The 14,159-nt window shown below is 44.4% G+C and overlaps 1 protein-coding gene across 1 annotated transcript in view; it reads right to left on the bottom strand.

Annotated features, from left to right (window-relative positions):
- The window catches only part of trhde (thyrotropin releasing hormone degrading enzyme), a 146,113-nt gene extending 135,235 nt beyond the window's left edge, over positions 1–10,878 (bottom strand). The window contains exons 1-2 of the mRNA XM_022749080.1: positions 10,384–10,878; positions 6,013–6,257 (exon numbers count right to left, since the gene is read on the bottom strand). Coding sequence (XP_022604801.1) covers positions 6,013–6,257; positions 10,384–10,878 — 740 coding nt within the window. The remainder of the gene's footprint in view (positions 1–6,012; positions 6,258–10,383) is intronic.
- Between the last annotated feature and the right edge of the window lie 3,281 nt (positions 10,879–14,159).

A 14,159-nucleotide genomic window follows, 5' to 3' on the forward strand; every position in this document is an offset into this window, starting at 1 on the left:
GTTTTTCTTCTTCTGCTTTGAAGTTTGGTCTTAGATGAAAAGTTAATACAGTTCATCCTCCATCTTCAGTCCAACAGCTGTAGCGATACGTCACTCTGAAATGAACTCGACGGTCGCTGACGGAGTGGCTAAAACGGTTTGGGTTGAGGTGAGAGAGTCAGTTAAAGGCTCAGAGAGCAAATGAATTTATTAAGTTGCTTCAGTTGACTGCCATGTTAGATAGGTTACCCTCTGACATACGCAGCAGAGTGGGTGAGCGCAGTATTGATCTGAAGCATCTCATCTCAGCACTAGATTACTCAGAATGAGAGCGAGCGGGAGAGGAGCTGGGAGCCGGAGAGAAGCTGCCAATCAGCTCCTCTCTACCCTCCATTAAAATGTAGACTCTCACCTAGCCTTCGTTAACCATCTGTCTCTCTCGTTAACGTTCCGACGTCTCTGTTCTCATCAAGCCCGGCCTCGTTTGCTGCCTTACTGCCCCTCGTTAACTGTAATTCCTCACCTCGTTAAAGAGAGGCATCTCTGCAAAAGCGGCTTCAGTCTAATGAAAAAGTTCCTCACAGGATCTGAAAGGGATTTGGTTTTTTTTTTTTTTTGGAGGGGTTTCTTGGTTTGCATCAAAAGAAAGAACGGATCCCGCAGCTGGAACATGTTAACACACAGACACCGCAAGGACCAGGCCGCCGTCGAGGGCAACGATCTTTAAAGTAAAGAGATGATTATTTAAATCAAACATACTGGATGGAGCTGGTTTGGAAAACTGGATTAAGCCCGGCTCAGACCCCCCGATTCACCCATCCCGAAATCTGGACCTGGACCTTGGTCGGTTCTGATGTTCAGCCAAGATTATCTGCTAATGATGGGTTCACAGATCCAGTCTTAAAACCCCTCACAAGGACCACCCCGATAATCTCAAACATGTTTGATATGTCAGAGTTAAAATCAGACCAGCTGACAGTGTTGCCAAGAAACGGCAAACAACCTAACCCTTAAGGCTAACGTTAGCTAGCGCTGCTGTTGACAGATAAAACTTGAGTTCTTTGCTGAAGAATAGTTGACCGCGTCCGTCTTTTGTTTTTTCTTACTTCAGAGTTTTTACTAACGTTACAACAAGTTGTGGGGTTCTGAAGCTCAGAGTGAGCTGCTCCACTGTCGCCATCTTGGCAGTGCCTGACTCCGCCCCTTAACAATAAACCAAGTTAATTATTCTTATTGTTCTTATTATTATTATTTTCAAATTTTCTCATAGATATCGTAATAATATCGTTATCATGAATTCTTTTGGCCACGATAATCGTGCAGCAAACAAATGAATTGAAAATAAAAAATAACAAATCTGTACAAAAGGAAGATCAATAAATAAACGCTCAAAGAGTGAATCATCTTCTCTTCAATGGACTGGACGTTTATGTTGACAATATCTTGTGAATTTTCACTTTACACAATACTTTTCTATACCTGCAGCCAGACTGGGTTATGCTCTTTGTACTGAAAGCCATACTTGTCCTTCAGTTAGTTGACCTTCTTCTTTGCTTTGTCGTCTTCTCTACATCACACTGTTGATTATAAATGTCGGGTTGAAGAATAAACCGTGCTGCTACAGGGTGTCTACAGAATTCTGCAAGATTTTATTCACTGCAGCAGTGAAAGCTTTTTATATGATGTGATTTGTTTTAGTCTCTAAGCTCTGAAGAAGCCGCGCTGGTGCCAAAACGTCAGCTTATGGAAGAAAAGTCTGTGCTGCAACTGTCAAATGTGCTCCTGCCTCTTTGCAAGTTTTCATGCTTGTTCACTGCCTACAATCATTAAGTCCCTTTCTTGCTGACTGGCAACCAGTGCTTTCAGATTAATGTTGAGGCCTGTTAGTAGCTGGTGCAGCTGTAATTAAATCCCCTACAAGAAATGATTTTATCAGTTTCACCTATGCTGTGACATTAGCGAGCGATTAGCCTTGTAAACAGAGCTTCTACTGTCCTGACAAGCAACACACTGAACTTCATCAGAATCCACGACCCGAGTGAAGTCGCCTGAACATCACAGTAATGTGATCGTTGAAGTTTTTATACTGAACTGAACAAATGGCAAAGTTATTCAAAGTATCATGTTTGTAGTTTCAACTAACGCCTATTTTCATCACCGATTCATCGTCAGTGTCGGAGCCACATTCAAGATATTCAGTTGGTTAACTAAGGCTCTGAGCCTCTCTTCTGATTGGCTGACTGTTTTCTGAGTGATCCAATAAAAATATAGCAGATTTTAGGTAAAAACACTCAGAGAAACCAAATCCTGCAAGGTTTGGATGGTGGGTCCAGGTGGGCGGGGCTTGGTGACTGCTTTGTTGTGACATCACAAAGTTCCAGAAGTCCTGACGGCTGGTTTTAAGGCTCAGTTTCTGAATACAGGCTGTGTGCATTTCTCTGTGGACTGAGGCTTTGATACTTTCACAGTATTAATATAGAAGCTAGAGCTGATCTATAATCACACTACACATGGACACAGACCTTTACACTGGAGGAGCTTTAATTCTTTAACATTGAGTGAGTCTGACACTAACTGCCTCTCCTATACATTAGCTGAGTATTGATGCATCTGTTTTTATCCTGACGTGATGACATGTGTCATGTGAGTAGGTCAGTGGAGTCGCTGCAGCAGAGACTGGAACTGAACTGGTTTTAATGGGAGACAACAGCAGCGTCAACATTAAACTCGCCTTTATATAATTTGCATAGAGATTAATACTGAGCTTAAACAGTGATACTGTGTGTGTGTGCGTGTATGTGCGTGTGTGAGCACTAATTAATCCCCCCCCCCCCAGCATTTAAGCGTTTAAGCCCAGCCTGGGGTTTATGGTAACTCTGGATATTAAGCAAATCTCACAGTGGAGGGAGAGAGAGAATGTGTGTGTTTGTGAGTGTGTGTGTGTGTTAGCATTAGCTGCACCACTGCATCAAGTCAATCCTTAAGCTAACAGGAAGCTTTGCACACAAAAACACACACACACACCTCAGCAGTGTGTAATCTGGACAGTAGACGTCCCTGAACACCTACGCTGTGTGAATCTGACATTTTGAAGCTTCCTTCAGAATAAAATTATTTTTTCCTTCTGAATAAAATTATCTTTTTTTTTTTTCCTCTAAATAATCAGCTGTGTTTTTACTATGTGTCTGTTTGCTTGGCTGGTTAGTCATCACATTAACATATTCATGAACCCAGACTGGCACCTTTAAAGGGTGTTAGTCATATATACATGTTTTTTCTCGCTACGTGTCTGAATTTTACAAATCATCTAATATTCAGCTGAGGAAACGGACACAGTCATATTTATTTATTTCACACACGCCTCATTGCTCCAACAGCTCCACCAATCATTTGCAGTGCACGTGTTCACATGCAACAACCCAGTTCACACTAATTGTATGATCCATGTTTCGACCTTTAAGAAATAAAGTTTGCTCACAAAGTGGACAGTGGGCCGCTCTCCGTCAGCTGCTGCATTAAACAGGTTGTCGTATTGTGATCGAGCTCTGCCGGTTCATCAGCTGTTGTATTGATCCGGTATTGATCCCAACAGCAGCAGCTACCAGTGAATATGGAAGCACCGATGGCAAGTCTCAGCTCAACATGTGTTTAAAGTGTCATGTCTTAATGTTCAAGCCACACATTACATTAGTTAACTAACTAGTAAACATTAGTTCACATCGACAACAGCTGCTGCCAGAACATTATATATGTGTCAGACTCTAGAAGATTCACTAATGTGAATCTGTGGAAGCCCATGAAGAAATCTGTGATGCAAAATGATATGCTAATGGTAGCAAAGGAAACATGGAGTCAATTAAATGAGCTATCACTGTCTCTGTTTATGTATCATAAACAGCATGCCTGGGTTCATCTTCAAGTTCTCCCCAGTTGTTTTTGTCCAGCAGCATCAGAGTCGGTGTTAAATGAAGCGTCAGAGGGCGAAAATAATCACATCGTGTTCAGCAGCAGATCACAACCTCATCTTGGTCAAGCTGTTGCACAAATTTGTTGTTTTAAAAGAGTCAAACACAAGAGCCTGACGTCATGTAGGAATGTACATTCAAAAGAATCCAAACTTTCCGTTTCACAATAAAAGTCCAAAAAATGCATACACAGATTTTAATTTCCTAGCTGTGACAATGAACTGCAGACTTCTCTTTATATTATCATTTAAATTCCATCTAGTTTCTTCTTGTTTTTTGTTGTTATCAGTCGTGACCTCTCTCCTCTGTGCAGTTGACTCTCCGAACGGTACAAACTGCAGCCACTGTCCTGTTCTGTCCATCGATCCATCAGCGTCATCGCTCTCTGACTCTACAGTTTGACGACATCAGTTTGGACGAAGGTTTTTTAGAGCATCTTATGAGCTACAGTAACACAACTCATTATCAAATCTGGAGGAACCCTTTAATTTAGTGTTGAAACTTTGGTCAGTCAGTCGTCAGATAATTAGTGTTGATTATGGTCTCCAGTTAAAACTCCAGGTGTTTTCTGGTTCCAAGTTTGTGATTTGTTTTGTTTTCACCGATTCGTTTATTTGGAAAATGAAACTCTTCGTCGTGAACTTTTGGGTCTGAACTAAACACGGACATCTGGCTTCCTTTTGAAAATATTCTTATACAGTGTTATACAATTAATCTGTTAATGTCACTAACACATCACATGCCAGTTAAAGAATTAAAAGTACTTGCATTAGGTCCAGTTCTCTAAATATTACACAGTAGAATGATACTTGAGCGTTAGGTTAATAATTTCTTCAGTAGTATTCCGTTTAATTAATTTTTTAATGAGTAAACGTCATTATTTTTGTTGATGATATTGTCATTTATTTCACTGATTATTTTATTGTATCTCATTTTCAGCTTTCTTACTTAGTTTTTGTCCTTTTCATTTTAGCTCATCAGTCTGTGGAGCATTTTGAACTGCACTACCTTGTATGAAAAGTGCTGTACAAATAAAGTTTGATTGATTCATTCATCATGGATTTAAAACTGAAACTATTACAGACTTATAGAGGAGTTCCAACATGGCAATAATTCAGTATTCGGATTTATGGTGTCTTCATATTATGGTATGGCAGCCACTGTCAGCTGTGTCGTGTTTTTCATGTCTTAGAGTTCTGATTTTTATGAAAGTTATTGCTAATGCTAACTCAACCTTTGCCACTACTGCTGAGGATTCAACTGAAATTAAATGATGTGAAACATCCTGTGGCTTTTATTGTGGAAAAGCCACAGGAACACAATATAGAATGTAACCAGAAACTAGTGAACACCCATTTAACACAGAGACATTAGTGTGTGTTCAATGAAAGTTCAGTTAAACTTCAAAATAAAAGCTTCAGTCCTTATATGGTCATAGCTTTACTCCTCCATCTGATCACGAGTGAGCATCAGCTGATTTCATTCATTAACTTTGCCTTTCTGCTATAAGTGGATGAGACATTGATAAAAATGTTCTGATGCTGTGGTAGTACACACACACACACACACACACACACACACACACACACACACACGCACACGCAGACACAAGCACATGCATGAAATAATAAATGTATCAGCACACAGTCTGTTTCCCATCAGCACCGTGGGGAAGAAATTTGATGTGGAAACAATTCTGCACCAGAGGCTTATGGGAAATTCATAAGGAGGGAGTGAGTGGTGTGTGCGTGATTTGAGACTTTGGAAACAAACACAAACAGACACACACACACACACACACACACACACACACACACACACAGTGAGCGGTGTGTGTGAGAGTTAATCAATGTCGTGGATGTGAAGCTCTGACCTTTTCTGCTCAAACCACCTGCTGCTGCAGGAAAAACGAGTGTGTTTCAGGCTGTTTGTGCTCTAGAGTGTGTGTGTTTCAGTGTGTGTGTGTGTGTATGTTCCAGTGAGTGTATGTGTGTGTGTTTCAGTGTGTGTGTGTGTATGTGTGTGTGTGTTCCAGTGAGTGTATGTGTGTGTGTTTCAGCGTGCGTACCGTCTCTCTCTCTGCAGGGTGTAGGAGCTCCTGAAGAAGCCCAGCAGCTCGTCCTCGATGGCGGCGTCAAAGCTCACGTTCAGCCGGTAAACCCTCATCGGCTTCAGCTCGCGGTGCAGCACCACCACGTACATCTGATTGGCCGGGAAGGAGAAGTGACGGTGGACGCGCATGGCTCCGCCCCCGGGTCGGTTGACAGGACGACCACCGGCGCCACCCTCTGCCGTAACGGACACCCGGTCCACCTGGAGGTAGGAAGAAGAGGAAACATATTGATGAACTGTGGAATGACCCGTCCAACCACGATCCGACGTGGATAACAGCTGCGGTTTAAAGAGGAAGGAACGCAGTCGACACGTCTGTCACACCTTAACCAGACACACACGAGTAAGACTGAGGTCAAACACAACTTTTAATGAGATGCACGAGTCGTCAGGCCGCAGAGCTCTACCCAACACGCCACAAACTACAGAAGAGAAACTGCTGCAAACACTCGTTGCTGTGGATGTTCCGTCATTTCAGGAGCCCCGCCTCCATCCCAGCATCCACCTGTTGGCTCTGACCCCAGCTGTGTAAATTCAGGGAGTAAGAGGGTTATGATCATCGTCACTCCCCCGTCTCCGCTGTGCTGATTTTAACGTGAAGAAGTTAAGGCCTCGCCGCCGGTAGAGAGCTGAACACAACGTCAGCTGCTGTCACTGTGAACAGCGCCCTCTGCTGTTTAGCTCAATCAGCGACGCACTGCTCTTCGAAAGGTACAGGTTTTAATCCATTTAAGAGCGTATACAGTTTATCAGATGAAAGCCGTTGCTAAGCAACTACGGATTCACTGCCAGCTGTTGTTTCGGGATGCTGGACCTGTCGCCATGGTGACGTGACAAGGACCACATGTACAACAAATGGGGTATTATGAGGTATGCAGGTAGCTCGTAACCACCTCTCATGTGACCACAGCGATGATGACGATGAAACAACAGTGACTGAGGAAGAGCGCTTTCACTCATTAGAGGCGCTGCAAAGCCTCACAGGTGTTTTCACTCATCCCCGCTAAGCTGCAGCTTGAAGATGGTCAAGGATTTTGTTGGTAATTAAATGAAATGTCACCAAACTCGCCGCACTACAGAAAGGCATCAAGGTGAAGGTCGTCACACAGACAGTGAGGGAGGTGTCGGTCCAGTCGGGTCTGCACGCGCCCACACAGCCCTGAGAGGAGAGGAGGTCTAATCAGGTGAAGTAGGAGGAAACACCTGTGTGGGCGGACCACGAGTGGATACTGCTGTACTGCTCATGTTCAAGTGTCCTCAGAGTGAGGTGATGATGGACTGAGGAAGCTGCTGAACGCTCGTTTGTACGTGAGCAGTGAGTGTTTGGGCGAAGAGGCGGCATCTCGTTCTGTCTCTTGTCAGGTACGCAGGAATAACTGAACCAAACGTTAAAAAACACAAAAGGGTTTAAGTGGGGAAAAAAGGAACTAATAACAATAAATTAATAACTAATGGAAACTTTGGAAACTGGTGAAACTGCAGAGAATTCAAAACCACACTGAAGGTGACAAAACTACAGTACGTCAGGATCTGAACAGGTTGACAACAGACGGACTGACGAAGACAAGTGGCATAGAGTGACCGAACACTCAAGACAGGAAGTAAAACTAACATGAGACACATGGACTTCAAAATAAAACATGAAATAAAGTCCAAAACAAATATCAAACGTAATCAAACATAAAGTCCATCAGGGAAAACCGTGGCATCTCCACTCTTTGGGCTCAGTTCAAACAGCATTTCGAGCACCAAAGGTTTGGACCAGAATCTGCTCATATCAGTGGATTTGTTGGTTCTCTTGTTAAGGCGAATCGCAGCCAAGTACCGAGCTCAAATTCGATCTCTGACATGCAAAGTTGTTTCGCTGACCAACTGCAAACCATCGTGACAGTGCTGACTTTTGAGGGAGTGGAGAAAGAATAGAGGAAGCTATCACATTACATCACTCATTTTTGAATAACCCTGCTTTCACTGCTGCAGGATAAACTGCTTCATCAAACTGATTTCGAGTGGACGGCACAAATGCATTTGCTTAAACTAACTGTTAAGTTACATCAACAAGCTTCTAGCACCTTAAAGATTCTAACCTTAAAGCTAACTATGAAACAACCAAAGAAATCAGCACCGGCTGGCTGCAAACTGGAGGAACTAAGACTATGAAATTTAGGGGGAAGAAGAGACAGTGGAAATCAGTCGAATTATCAGCAATGCATGATGGGAATGCACCTGGCAGCAGTGCGTAGAACCTTTGGGTCTCTGCGTTGTCACACTTGAGCAATCCTCAGCCAATCAAACCCTGAGCGTGTGTGTGTGTGTGTGTGTGTGTGTGTGTTTGTGTGTGTGTGTATTTGTTATCTGTTTGTGCGAGTGTGCGTTTGCTCTTTGATGAATGAACTGATCGATACGAGCAGAGAGCCTGCTGACACAGAGAGGAAACGCTGGGGATTAAAAGGATGTTTTTCAGGGTTTTCTGGCGAGTCAGCGAACGCAGCGCCACGCTTCGCGATGCCTTCAAATGTTCCATTCAACCAGAAATGCCTTTTAATTGTCATGTTTGTTTTGTCGGTTGCTTTGATTTCTCATCTGGAGCCGATCATTGTCAAACATCTGAACGTTGTTTTGCAGCAATTTGAATACAAAAACTTTATTAATGTCGTTTTTGATCGAAGATAATCAGCAGGAATTGTTAATTTGTTGTCAGTGTAAAACCACCATGACGATGCTCGCAGCACTTTTACACTTCTGTTGAATGCTGAATGTATTTTTTACTTGTGACATTTCTTTGACTCTGAGAATAAAGCGCTCCTTGCAGGAGTATTTTTTTTCCTCCTATTTCTACCATCTGCTTCTATTTTTACTCACAGTTTTGTTTTTTTGGCCTTTTCACATCCTGACAATTTTTCTTTTCATAATGCATTAACTCTGAGGATACCTTAGGAGACCTTGCCTACCGCCCCAACAACACCTTTTAATTCACAGTGTGCTCACACATAAACACAAAAGGGGGCTGAGGGGTTTTTAATTGGCCTCTGCCCAAATTAGACAGATTCATCCCTGTCTCACATTAGCTGAGATGACCGGCCTGAAAAATCACGTAGCTCAGGCGTTTCTCTGAGGCTTTCTCTCACCATGCGCTCGACTCAAAAATTGGGCTGAAGCAGCAACTTTGACTGTTAATTAGCCTCGTTAAGGAAATCTCTGAGGCCAAATCTTGAAATAAACATTCTTTGTTAGAGAGCGGGTTGTTTTCCAGCGCAGAGAGAGAAGACCTCCGGATGCAAACAAGGAGGTTTGTTTGGAAAAGAATCATCAGGAAAGTTATCAGACGTGTCAAAATGTACACGACCACGGGCAGGGAAGTACCCGTCCCTGCTGTCGCTTCATGTTCTGGAAATATGATTGGATGACACAGGCGTGAGGGCGGGGTTTAGTGCATGTATGGAGCTTCAGATTCCTCCATCTCATCTGGAGCTCCTGCCACATCAACAAAATAAGGCACTGCAAACATCTCTTCACCATCATGGCCGTTCTTCCTGTGTTTCGTTGCGTCTGACTCAGAGACAAGTGTTTGAAATGATTCATTTAAAAATCATGTTTATTTGGAAAGTTCTCGTTGGTTTGGTTAGATAAAAACTTTCTACGTGTTAATGCGGAATGCAAATATCAAATGCCAACTCCAAGTTTCGTAAAAATCTGACCTGCAGATTCTGATTTTGACTGATTGATTTTCTTTCTAAGATCTATAACTGACTGCTAGACAATCATTTTGAAACTTTTCTATAATACACAATTCAATTGTATTTTCATAATAAAACTGACTATTAATTATTAAATATGAAAGTCTCTCTCTCTCTGAACGAGGGTAATCAAAGATCATTAGCGTCCGCTAAAGTAAAACTCACTTCTCAGACTGTTCATCAACGACGGATTATTATTATTGACGGCCATTTATATCAATATGATTTCAGACAGAACGTAAAGCTCAACTTTTACGACCTTTGACACGTGAATTTGACAGCGATGACGATCCCGTCCGAACCATCCAAATCGTCTTCAACTTGATTTTACCCCAAATAAAACTAGTCGCCACCATCATCAGAAGCCACGTGCGACCTGTACAGTAAGTAGTCACCAAACACCCTGGGCCAAGTATTTCGCAAAGACTGCTGGGACATATTTTATGGTTTATGCGAGGTCATGACAGAATTTATAGTTTGTCGGTGAATCTTCCGTCAGAAAGCAGATTCTTGTCTGACAATGACATCACTGTGAGCGTACAGTACATACCGAATTTCTGACACAGATTTTTTCATACAGGCCACCGTACCTCAAGGCGGTCGGCGTGCAGCACGATGAACCGGGTGGCATTGACACATTCCAGCTCAATGCTGACCTCTCCGGAGAAGGTGAAGTTGTCCATGTAGACGGCGAGCCGCAGGTCGTAGTGCCGCGGTCTCAATGAGCCCGGCAGCCGTGAGTTCCTCCACGGCTGGACCGCCTCATCATCCCCCCTCTCCCCTGTCCTCTCCCCTTTGCTCCCGTTCAACTTCGCCGACCCCCCGGAACCCCGGGAGCCCGACTCCCCTGTCGCTCCCTCACGATCAGGTGCACCGCACTCCTCGAAACGAACGCTGAGCACCACAGCCACCGCCGTGACGATGATGAGGGTGAGGATGGACAGGGCGAAGCCCAACACCAGCCGCTTGTGCACCGTGATGTGGCGCTCGGTGGTTCGAGGCCGGACCACCACAGACTCAGCCCACTGGTCCGAGAGGCCGCGGCCATTTCGCATGGCGCCCGGGCTGCTGTCGTTTAGTCCCATTTAGCTGAAACTGTCACTTTAACAACAAAGAAACGTCCAAAAGGTTCAAAGTCAGAAACAGGTTCTGATTCAAATAAACACTCATTTATCCTCAGGTCAAATTCCAGCGTGTTGACAGAGGATTTCTTTTGAAAAAATTTGTTTCGATCGTCCAAAGGCTCCCAGTTCTCAGTCTTTCAAATCTCCAGTATGCGCTGCTGAAACTCCAGCGGTTGTGTTTCTGAAAAAGCTGAACTCTGACCTCACCGCTGCTGGGCCGTTCTGAGCGTCCTTCAGCTCTGACACGAGGTGGAAAATCAACACCACGGCACGTCTTACATTTCAGGCAACAAAACTGACAAACCAGAAAGGATGAGACGGTCGTGTGCGTTCTGGTTTTGCGGTGAGGAGAAAAAAAGAAAAATCAATGCAGCATGGCTTGATTTCAAGTGTAGAGGAGGCTGAAGAGGTGGAGGAGGAGGAGGAGGAGGTATGCTGTTGAGTATGTGGCTATACAGTGAGCGTACCATCCATAGACTTTCACAGGAAACCAGCTGGGTAAGCCAAACTCTACAGCAACATAGAAAGAAGCTGAAGTCAGACTGTCGTTGGGTTTCCTCACAGATTAAACATTAAAATCCTTATTTCAAGCTTCAGGATTGATCAATCGATCTACATGCAACCGAAGCTTAAACTAACACTGGGGATTTTAAAGCAGCAGGTTTGTGTCCCCGGGTTGTTGTAAAGTTAATTTCTTCAGAGTTAAAAGCTCTTCCAGACCTGCAGTAAAGCGTAAATAAACCCCTTTCAGACTATTATGGGATTATTATTATGATACAGTGGGAAATAAAAACACCTTGGGAACATTACGGGCAGTATTCGGAGGCACGACCCTATGAATGTTATGATTACATTTCAGTTTTGGAGTCAGAGGACTTATTGTTTCACACAGATCAGCGCATGTGCAAACACGATTTGACCACGACAACAAAGTTTTGTCTCAGTTTGCTGGAGTTAAGTTAAAGGTTTAGGTTTTATTTTGAAAAAATCTGCAGGTTCCTCTTTCTGCTAAAAACAGTAGAGTTTTATTTTGGTATAATAAAGATCTTTTGGTTGTGATTCATATGGGGTTTTTTTAAGGGTTTAAACTTGCTGATAAAAAAAAGGAGGGAAGTATCTCAGTTGGACAAATTTCAAATTAAAATCAGATTTTACTGGAAGCTCTCAATTGACACGTCAACTAAACAGGTGAAGTTAAATTAAGGTAATAACTCTCTCTCTCTCTCTGGCCTCAGTCTATGTCTCTCTCCCTGCTTCTCTCTAGGGGGGGTTAAGGGGATAATTTACGGCCAGCATGTGGGTTTATTTCACCGTGGAGGAGATAATTCACTCCGGTGAATGTCCGGGTCTAAACGATCCCTGCTTTTACAGCTCACGAGGCTGATGGATGAAAAAATGGATTTAAAATGATTGATCATAAATCGCCTCGGCGGATAACAGAGGACAGAGCAGAAAGCGGGAGAAAGAGAGGCGGTAAAATCCCAACAATCAATCCTTCGCTTTAATTAGATTAGTCTGGTGTTAATGATGAGGGGTTATCCGATCATTAACGGTCCGTGAGAGCGTCTAATTTAGCCGGTAAAGATCCAGATTAACTCCTCCGGTCCTCCGGTAACTTCTCTTCTCTCGCCCCTGGTGGGGATGATGAGGCCCGGGTTGGTTTTCTGGCGGCCGTCGGTCCCCGGGGTCCAGGAGGGGTGGGGGGGGGACCTCCCGGTGGTGATCCGTTATTGCCGAGACTTTCTTCAGTCCCGAGAAGAGCGGCGCTCGTCCCAGTGCACCTCGGTGGTTTTCCCCGGTGAAGTCTACACTGAGCACCTGCTTTATACCTGCGGTTCTTCTTCTTCTTCTTCTTCTTCTTCTTCTTCTTCTCTCTCTCTCTCTCTCTCTCTCTCTCTTTTAAAGCACCGGGGGAGGGGGTGAGGTTACCGTCGGTCAGCAAACCGTCAAGTCCACCCGGGACCGTCTCAGGGATCCGTAACCACTACCGTCAGAAATCCGCGAAGCACCTCAGTTTGAACACAGAAGAGATCCGTGTGAAAAATCACCGGAGTAAAACGTCAGAAGTCAGTTATTGATCCTTTTAACCACCGGGGATCCGTTACCGCCAACACCTGGGGATCATTTCAAACCGTCACAGATAAGTGATCAGTTTAAACACCGGGAATCCGTTAAAAGAAACCCCACCGGGGATCCCTCCTTAACGTCAGAGCTGCGTTCAAACACACCGGAGATCAGTTTCAGGACCGGGGAGCGTTTAGAAAACGATCCTTGAAAGCACCGTCAGTGATCCGGTCAACACACCGTAAATCCCCCAAAAACCACCGCGTCCGTTTCCAAGGAGTCCAAAGTAGAAATTAACCGTGTCAGGCGGATTATCCCGGGTCAAAACCGGGCACGAGCCCCTCCGGTGCTCCGTAATTAACACCGGATCCTCCTTAACTTTTTAGTCCGCGGAGAGCAGCTGCTCCTCCTCCTGTGAGGATGAGGATGAGGGTGAGGGTGGTGGTGGTGATGATGCTCGGTGATGAAGATTGTGATGAAGCACTCTCCCGTCAGCATCCCTCCATCCACCGAGGAGGAGGAGGAGGAGGAGGAGGGTGGTGGTGGTGAGGAAGAGTCTCGTGCCGCCCCGTTCAGCAGTCCGCTCGCGGTGAGCGTTTGTGTGTTAGAGCACGAGCTGCAACCGAGAGGCACGCGCTGACAGAGAGGGAGAGGGAGAGAGAGGGAGAGAGAGGAGAGAGAGTGAGAGGAGAGAGAGAGTGAGAGGGAGAGAGTGAGAGGAGAGAGAGAGTGAGGGGGGGTGAGAGAGGGAGAGAGAGAGTGAGGGGGGGGGAGAGAGGGAGGGAGAGAGGGAGAGGGAGGGAGAGAGAGAGTGAGAGGAGAGAGAGAGAGAGAGGAGGGGGAGAGTGAGGGGGGTGAGGGAGGGAGAGAGGGAGAAGTGAGTGAACGCTATACCCACCAACCTAATTCTACTCTATTCTATTGTACTTGATTCTATTCTACTGTATTTTATTATATTCTACTCTATTCTACTCCATTCTGTTATTCTGGTTTACCGTACTCAATTCTACTCTACTCAATTCTATTCGATTCGATTCTACTGCTTTATTCTATTGTATTTTATTTGATTCTACTCTATTCAACTCTGTTCTATTCTTCTGTCTGTGTACATCATATCGGCTGTAATCCAAACCAATGAAGAGAAAATTAATGATGAGAGACAAGTGAGGCAGCGAGTC

Source organism: Seriola dumerili, unplaced genomic scaffold, assembly GCF_002260705.1.
Source record: "Seriola dumerili isolate Sdu_G_001 unplaced genomic scaffold, Sdu_1.0 BDQW01000138.1, whole genome shotgun sequence".
In the NCBI taxonomy this organism is placed as follows: domain Eukaryota; kingdom Metazoa; phylum Chordata; class Actinopteri; order Carangiformes; family Carangidae; genus Seriola; species Seriola dumerili.